Source organism: Arachis hypogaea, chromosome 4, assembly GCF_003086295.3.
Source record: "Arachis hypogaea cultivar Tifrunner chromosome 4, arahy.Tifrunner.gnm2.J5K5, whole genome shotgun sequence".
Lineage (NCBI taxonomy): Eukaryota > Viridiplantae > Streptophyta > Magnoliopsida > Fabales > Fabaceae > Arachis > Arachis hypogaea.
The window spans coordinates 7618565-7633435 of NC_092039.1; the positions used below are offsets into that span (position 1 = coordinate 7618565).

The following is a 14871-nucleotide window of genomic DNA, read 5'->3' on the forward strand; positions in this document are numbered from 1 at the left end:
TAGTTATTCCTTGCTTACTCACCACGTGATCGAGAAACTTCACCTCACTCTTCCGGAACTCGCATTTAGATAATTTAGCATATAACTTCCTGTCTCTCAGAATTTGCAGCACAGGTCGCAAGTGATCAGCATGCTCCTTTTCAGTCTTAGAGTAATCAAGAATATCATCAATGAAGACAATAACAAACTTGTCCAAGTACGGCCAGAAAATTCTGTTCATATAATCCATGAATACTTCCAGAGCATTAGTTAACTCGAAAGACATCACCATATACTCATAATGACCATAACGTGTCCTGAAAGCAGTTTTTGGAATATCTTCATCTCTAACCCTTATCTGATGATACACAGATTACAAATCAATCTTAAAAAACACAGCGGCACCCTGTAACTGATCCATTAGATCCTCAATTCTAGGCAACAGATATTGATTCTTCACAGTGATCTTATTCAATTGCCGATAATCAATACACAAATGCATGCTTCCGTCCTTCTTCTTTACCATTAACACTGGCGCTCCCCATGGAGAAATACTTAGTCAAATGAAGTGCTTACCCAACAGATCTTCTAGCTGAGCTTTTAGTCCAGCCATTTCTAAAGGTGACATCCTGTAAGGAGTAATCGAAGTTGGACCGGCTCCAGGCACCAACTCAATTGCAAATTCAACTTCTCGGTTAGGTGAAAATTCATTAATATCATCCGAAAACACGTCCAGAAATTCACATACAACTGGATTCTATTCTAAACTCTGATCATCACCTGATACTCCCGTAGTTAATAACATAATACCCTGACATTCAGTTCCAGAACAGTTTACTATCATAGAGTTCAAATAGTAACTATTCACCACAACAGGCGCTTCTGACCCATCCGACATAAACCGTACTGATTTCTCAGAACAATCAAGCAAAACATGATTCTTGGATAGCCAATCCAATCCCAAAATGAGATCAAGACCAGTCATCAACAAACAAATCAAATCATGCACAAATTCACGCTGTTGTACTCAAAATGGAACTTGTGGGCATCCTATCCTAGTCACTATAGCTTCATGAGTAGCATTATGCACTTTTAGATCATAACCTAAAACCACCTTCCTCAATCCTAATTCATTAGCCTTTTCAAATGCAACAAATGAATGAGTTACTCCTGAATCAAATAAAGCATTTAAGATTTTACCAGCCATTTCACAGTTATCTCTAATCAGTGTCTCAGATCCCTCAGCATCTGTTGCAGAAGTGGTATACACTCTCCCTGGCTGCTGTACTCTACCAATCTCATACTTTTTCTTCTTTGGACAATTATTGGCCATATGTCTGGGCTGTCAACAGAAATAGCATACCCCAAGTCCTAACCTAAATGGAACTCCAGGAAGATACTTCCTGCACTCCTGACAGTTCAAATCCTGCTGTGGCTGCTTTCAAAACCTTCTTCCCTGATTAACATTAGTATTCGGCCTTCTGTAATTACCCTGGCCTTGAGACTGCTGCGGACAAAGCCTCCACGTTTAAAATTCCTACCTCTCGGAGCAAAGTTCCTCCCTGAAGGCCTCTGGAAAGGCACCCTCCAACTTTCTTTCTCTGCTGCCGCCTTTCTCACACATTCCTTAGCTACCCTACTCTTATTTACCAATTCAGAAAATACCATGATCTCCATTGGGGCAACAAAGCTCAGAATATCGCTCCGAAGACCTCCCCATATTAAATACACTTCCATTAAGCAAAATCTTCAGGTGCACCTTGACAAATACGAGAAAAGTGACATAACTCCTCAAACTTGCTAGTATACTCAGTAACAGTCATCTGTCCCTGCTTTAACTGCATTAATTCAAGTTTCTTGGCATTTCTGGCTGAATTAGGAAAGTATTTCTTATAGAATTCTATCCGAAAAACCTCTCAAGGAATCGCAATGCCATCCGACTGCAGGATACATCGTGTTCCCTGCCACCAATAATGAGCCTCACCTTGCAGCTGATAAGTTCCAAATTCAACCCATTGCTCTTCAGGAACCTGTTGAGCTTGCAATGTCAGTTCCATAGCATGAATCCAATTATCTGCATCAGTGGGATTTGAGGTTCCCCTGAAGGTCGAAGGGTGGACTTTCAGAAATGTAGCAAGTGTCATAGGACCGTCCTCATCATTATTGTTCCCATGATTACCCTGATTTATCTGATTATCCAGTGCCTCGGCTGTCGCCTGCATAGGTGCAGCCATATCTCTCAGGGCAACCATAAAGTCTACTGGATCAGTCCCTGCCGAGCCAGGAGTAATAGTGTCTATCCTACCTCTACCTCGCCTGCGTATGTTTTAAAAAAAATAAGGCGGATGCAGTAGCAATGTTGTAGTATCAGGGAAGCAAAGCTGCTAAAATAGAACAGTTTGCATGTTCAACTTTCAAATTCCTATAACTTCTTCGATTTACAATATTTTTCACCCGTTCTTCGAGTGGCATAAATATCACGAACCCAATTTTCATTTTAAAACAAATTGGAAACAAATTGAGGGTTCGGAAGCCATGTTATGTCTCGCCGAAGTTCGTCCGAAAACTAACCTTTGCAAAAGTACCCAAACCTCAATTTTCAATCAAAAACTCCATTCCTTTTACTACTAAACCTGCATTCTTCATTGTAATATTCCCCTTCCTCATCATTCAACAATTAGAACAATACCTATTCTCAAATTAACAATAATACACTTTCAATATTCAAATCCATCAATCAATGCCAACCAAAAATCATAGTTGATCATCACAAACATACCATAAGTCCATACTTCTCCAAATCATCAATTATCCAAAAAGCACCAGTCAAACATATTCATTAACAAATTACTAAACATTCAATGTTCACCTGCATTCCAACTTATCCTACGGTCATCTAGCCAAAGTTTTCACAGAACATTATATATTAAATGCAATAAACCTAAACCATACCTTGGCCGATTCTCACGTAGTGACCAAAACAATTCACTCATAACAAACACAGCTCCAAAGCCCAACAAAACACTAATGCCTAGCCTCCAATAAAAATTCCAACGTCCAGAATTTCAAACTCCAATTATTTATTCACAACCTAATAAACATTCATAACACATATATATCCAATTTAATACTCAACGCTCAAATTTAAAGAAATTAAAATAGAATTATCGTATCCTCACCTTACCCAAGCTTCACATAAGTACGAGTGAATATTTTTCTCAAGCTAATTGGATCCTAAAACATCAAAAATCAAAGAAATTCAACATTTCTACTCAATTCTCGAAAATTTAGGGGAAGAGGAGACTGAGAATGATTAAACAAGTTACCAATGAAATTATTTTGGTAGAAATGTAGAGCTCGACGCAGTGGACACATGATCGCAAGCGGTACGGCGATCGGAGCTCGGACGGAGAAGTTATCGGGGTCGGAAATCATCGTAAGGGTTTCGGTGTTTCTTCTCTTCCCTGGATGCTTTCACGCTGCATTCAGATGAAATGAGAAAGAGAATGGCTTTTGGGCTCATTTAATATGTTGGTCTGGTTGGACCGACGGTTCGGTTTGGGTCTGGTTCAACCAGTTCGACCCGTTCGGTATAATCTTGGACCGTTTTTCTCGAAATTAGTGTCAAAATTCTCGTTTCGATGAGCTCTATCCTAATTTGATATAATATTCACATTTCTAGTCTTCTTTATTAAAAAACTAATTTATTGACTAATTATTTACAAATTTAACGGAGTTTACATTAATCATTGTATTTTTTATGTTAGATATATAAAAAAAATAATGGAGTATTCCACATTATTATCTCGGAAGCTCGTTTACTTATGTTTTCTCATATGAACCTATTGTCTCCGTCGATGGGAGATCCTATTTCCGTTCCGACTCAAGATATACTTATTGGGCTTTATATATTAACGAGCGGGAATCGTCGAGGTATTAGTGCAAACAGGTATAGTCCGTGTAATCGCAGAAATTCAAAAACTAAAAGAATTTACAATAATAACAATAGATATACGAAAAAAATTCAAATATTCGATCTAATTTAATTGTTTTTAAAATTATTGCAGCATTCAATCTTCTGAGGATTAGATTAGGAGGTTCACTAGAAGATCAAATTATTTACCAATTTGAAAAGCAAAAGCACTGCCCAACTATGAAAAAGAAAGATAACGGCTTGTTTGGATTCAGTGTTGGATGCCTCCCCAGAAAGAGATGGGATGAAATGAATCACTTTTTCAACAAAATTGGGTAATTATTTAATTAATATATATTATTTTAATTTCTCAATATTATTATAATTACTTCACAAATAATCAATCTAATCTTATCTTATTTACTTTAAACTTTGCAGTGTCAAATTAAACAATGCCATAAGCCTCATGAAGTATACTGTCTCAAAAGAATACAATATAGATTCATATGAATTAGGTATCAAATTAAATTAAAACTTTTTTAATTTTTATAATTAACTAATTTAATCTTTACCCATAATTTTTTATAAATTTAACATTTTGTACTAATTAATGAAATAGGAAACGAGCTATGCTCTGAAGGAGTATCAGCAAGAATAGATAGTTTTCAATATGCAAAAGATATCACAAAACTAAGGCATATAGTTGACTCATTATATCACAACACAAGAATTTAACGTGGAAACTCCAATTATCGGAAAAAAAAAAACCACGACCGTTGTCAAATGACAACCAGAGAATATCACTATGTGAAAATTGTTACAACACATAGACTTCTTTCTCTCTAACACCGACACCCCAGTACACCCACACTCTCTCAAAGCAAATATCTACACCTCACAACACTCTCTAATCAAAGAGTACAAAGGAAAAGAAAAAATCAGATACAAGCTTAAAGTATTTCTGACTGATGCAAAAACAAATGAAGAACTTAGCCTCATATTTATAGCCTAGGTCACCCACTCCATTTGCTATCCTAAGCAATGTGGGACTAATTCAACCAAATCCTAACAAACATTAACCTTCAACCACAAAGTTTATTATAGACAAGTTTTAGTTGGAGGAAACTATGCTTTGCTAAATACAACATCATTAATTCCTAATCCAGATTATTATGGGTATGACACAAATTTATTCATATTCATATAAGTAGTTATATTAAATATCATTTTTTAATGAATAACAATTTTATTTTCTTTAAACATAACATTTTTTTGGCATCGACTTATGGGAATCAATGTGCTTTTTATTTCTCATGATAGTTCACCATATCTACGTATATATGCTCATTGTTCTAAAGAAAGGGTAAGCTAGTAATTTGATTTATACATTTTAAAAGTTTTTTATTTTCAATTTTAAGATAACTTTTCAAAAGTTATAACATATTGGATCTAATTATTGTCTCAGAGCGGAATCACATTACTACTAATAAACATGAAAAATTCGACATCTTTCGATGTGTCCCTTGTGAATGACATAAATCTTTATTAGGAGGAGTTGGCATCAGAAGGACTAAACAAAGTGAATTTGATGGATTTATTGAAAAGAGAAGAGTACCACTTGACACCTAAAGATGAAAACATTCAAAGTGATGTTATGCTTTTGAATGGAACTCCATTGGAACTTAGAAATTCCAGAGTTTAAACCAAAGATTGTTGATACTTCTTCTTCTTCTCTAATCAAAGTTGCACCTCATTCAATAGTATTTTTGCAAATCAATAATTTCAATGTACCTACATGTGCACGTCCTACAAAATAGATTACTAGGGTTCGTTATTGTTTCTTTTTTATTTTTCTTATAGAACTTAGACCGAGTTATTAAGACTTATAGAGTATATGCATATATATGTACTTCGCTGGGAATAGTTTATGATTAATTTTTTTATAATTTCTTTTATTTTCAATTAGTTATATACTTTTAGAAGATTCAAATTCCTTTTTTTATTGATGACTTCAAGGATACGCATATTATTTACATCATTAAAAACTAACTGATTAATTGTCATTATATATTAATATATAAAGAATTTAAATTCACAATTGAATAAAATTTGAAATATTCATCATTATTTTTTAATATTGCTTTATAATAAAAATCTGGTATATTATAATACTTGTGCTAAATTGTCAGCAAATTTCATTCTTAATAATGTTAACTAAGTTATTAGTAACAGGAATTATCTTTCTTAGCTATTTTAAGTTTTTAATTTTTTTTATTATAATTAAATATTTTTTTCCTCTGCAAAAAAAAAAAAGAGAAAAAAAAGATTTAAAAAAATTTAATAAAAAAAATCTCAATCAGCTAAACACGAGAATTTAATGCTTAGATGCAAATTTTAATAAAAGTTTACTTCATTTTTAAGCCACTGAATAATTATACTATAGCAATTTGTTGATTTTCTCGTTGAATTAGTATAAAATTACTCTTGTCAAGAAATAAGTATTAGTTCCATATATATGGTTGAGCTATTCACTTGTTGGACCTAAAGATCCGTGTTTCAAACTATGTACAATAGTATTAAATATAATTAAAAAATGGGTTAAACTACACAACAAAATTACTAATTTTTTTTATAAAAAATCTAAGATTTAAATTTTAATATAATTAGTTATTTACTATAGTTATAGTAATTTGACCTGTTGCCAAAAATCATAAACTTGTGTTTACAAAAAAAAAGAAACTGTGCATATTAAGAGAAGAAATTAAGAGTCTTTGGACTATAAGAAAGATATTAACATAAACTTTTACTAATTCACAAGATAATTGTCACAGAAATCTTTGTCTACTAATTTATCTTAAGCATTATATTCTCATGCATACCTTAAAACATTGGTTTTTCCAACAATGCTGAAATGTACCATTCATTCTTCTGAATCCCATCATGATCAATCTTCCTACCAGCGTGCCATCTAAGTCTGTTGAACCCAACTCTATCAAACATCGGCAAATAAGTTTCATTAACCTGTGATCTAAAGCAGAAGAAATGTTCAAGTCAGAAAATTTCTCCAGGCCTCAACACCTCTACACATCATATAGCAAAAACTCAAGCATAGTCTCTGGCAACCAATTCCCTATGAATTCCATGAAATGAACAATATCAAGTGTGTTCTCAAAGAATGGAAGCCTATGAGATATGCTGAGATGAATTGGAATCAATCCCCTTGATGCAATGAAGCGGCTGAATGAACCGTCCAAATCCAGTGTGCTTGTGAGGATTGTCACATTCCTTTCTTTCATCCTTGCAGTAAATGTCCCTGTTCCACCACCAATGTCAAGTCCGATACTGATCGTGCTGCCGTATTTTTTCGTCCCAAGAACTCCACCATCATCAAAGATCCACCTACCATTTTCCCTTCCTTGCAGATCAAAGCAATCTTTACAGTATCCTTTATTGTTCTTCCTCTCAATGAGGCACTTGTGGCTCTTACAAGTATAAGGATCCCAAACAATGTTGCTATCTGGTGGAATTTTTCAAAGGGTATCTTGCAAATCTTGATTTGGCTCAACAAAACCTTTTGGAGACTTGGGATGGCACCTTCTTTAAGGGAGTGGCTCACACCCTTTTGACACAAGCATTTGTGCAAACACCTCATCTGCAAGGCATTCCCCTCCTATGTCATATGACATGTATTGGTTCAACTCATCTTGGAACCTCAAACACAATGCGCCAATCGGAGAATGAATCTCATCTGATCCTATCCATTGCGAGTATCCGAAAGGGAGCTTGTAAGAGGCAAGTGCAAGATTAAGCTCTTCATTCGAAGACCTTTCGCCATTGTTGTTTCTAGAATATTGCTTTTCTTGTTGGCGTGTTGTAAGATCAATGAGCAATGCTTGGACAAGAAGGTTAGTTGAGTTGAGCCTATGGTGAAGCTCAGACAAAAGTGAATGGCTAGCAGCAAGTTGAGATTTTGTGGTGTTGAGTTCTTGCAAGATTGAGTTAAAGTTATTATTATGATGAGGAGGAGGATGATACAAAGAGCTAAATGGGCCAGTAACAATGTATATGGTGACAAGGTTTGTGACTATTACTAGGCAAGGGGATTCAACTTGTGTTTTTGGGTGTGACTATGTCCATGTTGATCATCATAACCTTGAAGCTTTTTTGAATACTCTGCTTGCTCTTAAGCTTCAATTCCCATTTCTTTCTTCCCTCGAAAGGCTTAGAAACGATGGGGAAGAATTGCAAAGACAAAAATAAAATGATCAACATGGAACTAATGATGCTTCACAAATATATATTGGTTTTTCACCATATCCTCTAACTCGAAATTTCAATTTCATTTTGCTGGCCAATAAATTATTGTACATTAATAAGAATTAATTTAATTGTATTTTAAATTTTTAAAGCAAAATATTTGTGAAGTAATACATAGGCCGATATGGACGGGTCAATAAAGATTGATCGTAATAATAATTCAAGTACCTCGTTAGTTGTCCATGTTTTACAAATAAAATTCTCTAAGAATTGGGTTTTATTGACTTTCTTGTTATTTTAGCATTATATATGGATCTCATCTATCAATGCACCTTTCTTGTTGAATTTTCACATCAACTCCTGATTAAATAACAAGTCTATATCTATATTTGTTAACGGTAATTGAGTTCCACAAGAAATTTGACGAGTTTATCATAAACTGAAATTTGGATCTAATGCACATTAACCCAACTATTTCTCACAAACTTATTGAAGGTGAATCTGTTCTCCCATGACACGCACTGATCCTCTTTCCACCATTTAGCCAATTCAAGAACTGTAGTAGTGACAGTAATATCTTCAAACACACCCCCACCATCTTTTCCATTAAAAATTAGGCCACTAATTAAAAGCCTTCAACACATGTTCTGAAGCTTGTAAACTCAAATCAGAACTCCCAGGACAGTACTTTTTCATCCCTCCATCTTTTAACAATATCCTCACTTGACACCAAGATGATAGCATTACATCTAAAGCACCCGAATAAGCATCAATAATGGACAGAGCTTGGATAAAATCAACCAAGATACATGTTATATTACCAATCCCTTCTGTTCCCCATCAATAATGCAAGCTTGTTTTGATAATAAGTGTCAAAAAAGTAAATTAAGATTAATCTATTACGCAATGTTAGAATATATACAATCATTATTTCTTCCAAGTTTTAACTTCTGTCATAATAAATAAAGCAATGGCTATTACATCATCTTTAGGAAAATCTTAATTAAATGTAAATAGTAATACTAATTTTGTGAGGGTATTCTCTGCAAGAAACCTTTAGCTATGAGGCTCTCCACTGCTTCTCGCACAGCATCTTCAACTGGGGTGAACACAAAACCCAAATCTATTAGTCTCTTTGCTGCATCTTTATATGGTGTCAAGCCAGGTTGAGTTTCTTCAGGGAACCTGCATTTGGCCCTTTTTTTTCAGAGAACTAGAATTCTATGTATAATTTAGCAGACTACAAACACAAAAACAGAATTTTCATGAGCTCCTAGTGATCTCATTTGCATCGAAGATGAATAGGATGAAAACCAAAGTGAGATAATGTGACATAACAAGCTACCTGCCCCTCTAATTGTTGAAATCATAACATTGCTTTCATAGTCATAATTAATAAAGAAAAAGCATTTGAATGTGTCAATAATATCACCAGACACCTCACTATTCCTACACAATATATGCAAACATAAACCAAGCTTTTACCCTATATTCTACTTATAACAGGAAGATTGGAGTAAAAGGTTGGATCGAAGAGCCATACTTCAATATTTTAAAACTCAAGCACAAGGATTCAAGGAAAGATAACTGAAATACTTCCTTCAAGGGACATGAAACTGTGTACAAGGGAAGTGAAACTAACTACTGCAGGAATCCAAAAGGAAAAAACATGTGAGGGGAAAAAACACGGTGAATCACAATAGCAAAACAGAAAGGAGTTGCGCAGTTTAAAAAGCAGAATTAACAAAACAAGAAGCAAAAGGTTTTAAACTCTTTCTTAGTCCATATATCATGAACTGAGAAGCATAGCCCCACCATCTAATTCTACACTTCATATATTACTAGCAGTTAACTCCGCCTAGCTACATAGCCGGTCCCAAACTCGGATAAAAGAGGAGGGTTGTGTTAGGCCCTTGATAGCCAACATAAAAACTATCGAATTTTCATGACATGGACCAAATTCGTTAGCCATCGCCACCTAGTTGGATAAGGCTTTATTGTTGTTGTTTTTATTGTTGATACATAACTAGCAGTTCATAGACTAGTGCCACATTACTACATGGACATAGACATACTTCTATCAAACAGTTTAAGCGCCTTTGAGAGCCATAGTTCATGATATAGTATTAGATCATCTACCACTAAAAAGTCTAAACTTGGATGCATTTTATAAATAGTAATATGAACAAAAACGGCAGAACATAAGAGAATAATGAGAATTAAGAAACAAACCTGTAGATAGGAAAATCAGGGTACAACTCAGAGAGAATCTTTGCAAAGCTAGAGAACTGGTAGATACCATTGGTACACAAGTATCTAGCAGCAGCAGAAGGAGTCTCATAGATCAAAACCTGAGCCCTAGCAACGTCCCTCACGTGCACTGCACCCAACCAGTAATGCTCCTGCGTGTCCCTCGACCCCGTCATCAGCCTCTGCAGGACCGCCGAGCTTGCATTCAGCTCCTTCTGCAGCAGTTCCCCAAGACACGTCGACGGAAGCACTGCCACCACGTCAGCGCCGCCGTTCTTTTCCATGAACTCCCACGCCGCCTTCTCCGCCGCTGTCTTCGACACTGGGTACCACTTCCCCCTCTTCTTGCAGAATTCAACGTCCGTCCAGGAATCCTCGTCGAAAGGTTTGTTTGGAGGCCAATTAGGGTTCGGAACCATGGCGGATATTGAGGACGTGAGAACAACGCGCCGCGCGTTTGTTCGCTTCGCGGCCTCGAGGACGTTTAGGGTTCCTTGAACGGCAGGCCTGAGGAGGGAATTCTCCGGGTCTGCGGGGTCGTCGAGAGTGCAGGGGGAGGCGACGTGGAAGACGCCGGAGCAGCCGGAGATTGCGGCGGATATGGCAGCGGCGTCGAGGATGTCGGCGGGGAAGATTTTGATGCGGGAATTGGCGTCAGGGTGGAGGGTGAGGAGGTGGGAGTAATCGGAACCGGGGAAGACGGTGGCGTTGACGGTGTAGCGTGGGTGGTGGTGGAGGAGGGTGTGGACTAGCCAGGAACCGATGAAGCCGTTTGCACCGGTGACGCAGACGAGCTCGGAGTCAGTGGTGGTTTGGTGAGACGACATGTCGTTTTGGAAGTGGTTCTTGTTGAGTGGGTTTGGATGTCGTTTTGCAATTTGCAGTTTGAAGTGAAGAAGTGCTACTGAAGACTCAAGACTGAAGTGGGAACTGAGGTGGTTGGAACTTGGAAGTGTTGAAGTGAATGATGATCCGATGCCAACTAAGCTAGCGCGGGTTTTTCTAACTCTTATTAATTGTTTTTTAAATAATAGAATATTAGAGCCTAGAGAGTTAGAGGTAGCAGCTAAATATTGGTTCAATATTGAGTTTGATTCTAATCCATTTTAAGTGTTTGTTTGGGTGTCATTAAGAATTTGTTTGACTGAATTTTTTTAAAAAAAAAATTTTTGAGTTATCTTTTCTTAAAAAGTTTTATAGAAAAAGTTTAGATATCTCATAAAAAAGATCTTTTTATTTATTAATTAATATAAAAATATTTATTTATTTATTTATTATGCAAAAAACATCTTTTTTTTTTAAAAAAATCTTTTAAAAAAGATATAAATTATAATTTTTCAAAAAATATATTTTTTATTTTTCTAGTACTTTTACTTTTATTACTAAAAATTTGTCAAATACATTAAAAAATAAAAAAATCTTTTTTTATCAAGATAATAGTGCCCAATGAAAAAGATATTTTTTTACTTTTTAGCGTATTTGGCAAATTTTTAGTAGTAAAAATAAAAGTATTAGAAAAATAAAAACTACATCTTTTCTGAAAAGATGTAATTTACATCTTTTTTAAAAGATCCTTTTTTTTCTTAAAAAAGATATTTTTCAATGAGAAAATATCTTTTTTTATTTTAATGTATTTGACAAATTTCTAATAGTAAAAGTAAAAGTACTAGAAAAAAATATTTTTTTTGCAAAACTACAATTTACATCTCTTTTTAAAAGATCTTTTTAAAAAAAAAGATATTGTTTATATAATAAATAAATAAATAAATAAATACTTTTATCTTATTTTACCCAAATATAATTGATAAATAAAAAATATTTTTATATGAAATATCCAAATATAAAATCACTTTTTATTTTTATAAAATATCTTTTAAAAAATAGCATTTAAAAAAAATTTTCTTCGAGAACAGCGTCCAAACAAGTCCTAAATATAAGATTTGCAGAATAATTACCTTTGTTGATAAGATCTTTATGTAAAATTTTTTTGCATGCATAAAAATTAAATTTATAAAATAATTATTTATTTTTAAATTTTGCATAAATTAATAAATTAATCACACTATGTATATATAAAAAATTAGTTATCAAATTAATTATTAATATACAATACTTGTTAAAATAAAAAATATATATTATAAATAAATTAAAAAAATATATATTTATACATAAATATATAATAATTAATTTAGTAATTAATTTTTTAATGTGCACATAAATTGTTTATTACTAAATAGTAAATAAAAATATTATGCACATACAAAAATAAACACTATATATTTGTATATAAATATATGTATTATTTCAAAAATTATTTTTATATAAAATATGTATTGGTGTTTTTGCTGAATATTGGGGAGGAAAATATTTTACTACTTTGTGGGTGTCATGGTCAACACGGAAGGGGCGTGGTATCGAATCTGTCAGAGGTGTGTCAGTCCCCCAACAACACGTCGTGGACGTGGTGACACGACGAGCATGCAGGCGTAGAAGCTCTGCGTGTTGCCTGCGAATCAAGCAGGTGTTGCAGAGATTTCTACGCTTTCCCAAGAAGCTGCAGCAATATGGGATGGACGTGTTGGAGGCTGTTTGCATGCAGGGGACAGCTCTTCCACCTCGGTAAGCAGCAAAGAGAGAAGAAGCTTAGCGAGAAAAGAAAAAGGAACTTTAGGATAGAGTGTTTAGTGATTTTAAGAAAAACGGAGAAAAAATATTAGTTTATATTTATTTAAAAAAATAGTGCATCATTATACGGTACTCGAAGAATATATTATTAATTATTTGGATCATTCAAATTATGTAAGTTGATAAATTTTATTTTTTATATATTTAATTTTCTGTAATTTTTGTTATTGTTAGTAACATATGATGAAAATATAGTATTATTATTATTTTTTTTGTAATTTATTAATATTTTCGAATAATATTTTTATTTGATTAATATATTCATATTTTATTTTATATAAACATGAATATATATTTTTCTTTTGAATTTTTTTGTTATAATAGGGTTAATTTTCTGTACATTTAATAAATAATTTAAATATTAATAAATAAAAATATTATAAAAAATATGTGAATATTTATATAACAGGTTATTATTAAATATTGCAAAAATAAATATTTTAATAAATAGAAAATATATTAGCAAAATGTTTTATTTAATTTCAAAATAAAAATATTTTTATTTATTTATTTTTAAAAATAAATATAAATATTTATTTATAATATTTAAAGAAATAAATATTTTTTAATTATGATTAGTGATAAAAATATTTATATTGATTTTGATTTATATTATAAATAAATATATTTTTGTTGAATAAGCCTAATAGAAATTTAATGGTACTGGATCCGCCGCAAACGTGAAATTCGATGGTCGAAAACTACTTACGCTCAACGAGATTCTACCACGTTTCTAGGATTGAGGTGATAAGAGGATTTTACCTCTTATTAGCTGCTCTGGTGGAAAGGTGGAGACCAAAAACTCACACCTTTATATTGCCGGTGGGTGAGATTATTGTGACACTGGAAGATGTTGCTCATATATTTGGCCTACGCATTGACTGAGAGCCTGTGAGCGGCTGGACAGATAGTAGTAGCGACTTTCTATAGAGTCAGAGCATCGCGATATTTGGTCGCAAACCGATTATCAGTAATTCTTCGAAATCTTATATAAAGTTAGGTTAGGTTTGGTGTATCAGAGACGCAGAGCCATTGGACACTGAGGAGTCTATTAAGAGATACGTCAGATGCCAAATTTTCTATTTGTTGGGTTCGACCCTATTCACGGATAAGTCGACCGCATATGCCTATGCGAAGTATCTACCGTTGCTTCACGATTTCGAGCGGACCCATACTTATAGCTAGGGGTTAGCATGTCTCGCACTTCTTTACGGAGTACTATCCGTGCATCATGGTATGATAATAAGGAGATGGATGACCCTCTTAATCTGTTGTTTGTTTGGGCATGAGAGCAAATGTCGTGCATCACGGTATGCTCTTGGAGGTTTCCAGTTACCTCCGGAACGATTACTGATGCCCGAATTGACTCATATCGGTCTGAGATCATACCGACACCATCTCTTCTAACAATATGCATTCGCAGATTCCTGAGAAGAAGTGTCATGCATCAGCTGTCTCCCCTTCCTCCAAGACAAAAGTGATATGGATAATGTTCTGGTTCCCATCTTGTGCAACAGCAACTAGAAGTGTACCTTCGTATTTTTCGTATAGGTGTGTGCCATCAACCTGAACTAGAGGCTTGCAATGCCTGAACGCCCTAATGCATAGATTGAAACTCTAAAATACGCGATGAAGTATTTTGACACCGTGCACCTCCTCACTCTCGTTGTACAGTGGTCGAGTTTCTATTTGGATAATTGAACCAGGCATTTCCTGAACTATGACCAAGAGCCACCATGACAAAGTTTTGTAAGAATCCTCCCAACCACTGAAAGTTTTGACTATAG

At 34.2% G+C, this 14871-nt stretch overlaps 1 protein-coding gene and 1 pseudogene across 1 annotated transcript; both read right to left on the bottom strand.

Annotated features, from left to right (window-relative positions):
- Nucleotides 1-6662: 6662 nt before the first annotated feature.
- Nucleotides 6663-8990, bottom strand: LOC112794581 (probable methyltransferase At1g29790; annotated as a pseudogene).
- A 16-nt stretch (nt 8991-9006) lies between these two features.
- LOC112796110 (cinnamoyl-CoA reductase 1) lies at nt 9007-11411 on the bottom strand. The gene is made up of 2 exons (XM_025838408.2): nt 10382-11411; nt 9007-9334 (listed from the first exon to the last, which is right to left on the bottom strand). Exons 1-2 carry the CDS (start codon nt 11224-11226, stop codon nt 9172-9174), a joined length of 1008 nt encoding a protein of 335 aa, XP_025694193.1. The 5' UTR covers nt 11227-11411; the 3' UTR covers nt 9007-9171.
- Between the last annotated feature and the right edge of the window lie 3460 nt (nt 11412-14871).

Excerpts from the sequence above, each read along its gene's own strand:
- LOC112796110 (XM_025838408.2), bottom strand. The coding sequence starts at position 11,226 with ATGTCGTCTCACCAAACCACCACTGACTCCGAGCTCGTCTGCGTCACC. Across the intron at positions 9,335-10,381 it reads CCTGATTTTCCTATCTACAG|GTTCCCTGAAGAAACTCAAC; the intron begins GTTTGTTTCTTA and ends GGCCAAATGCAG.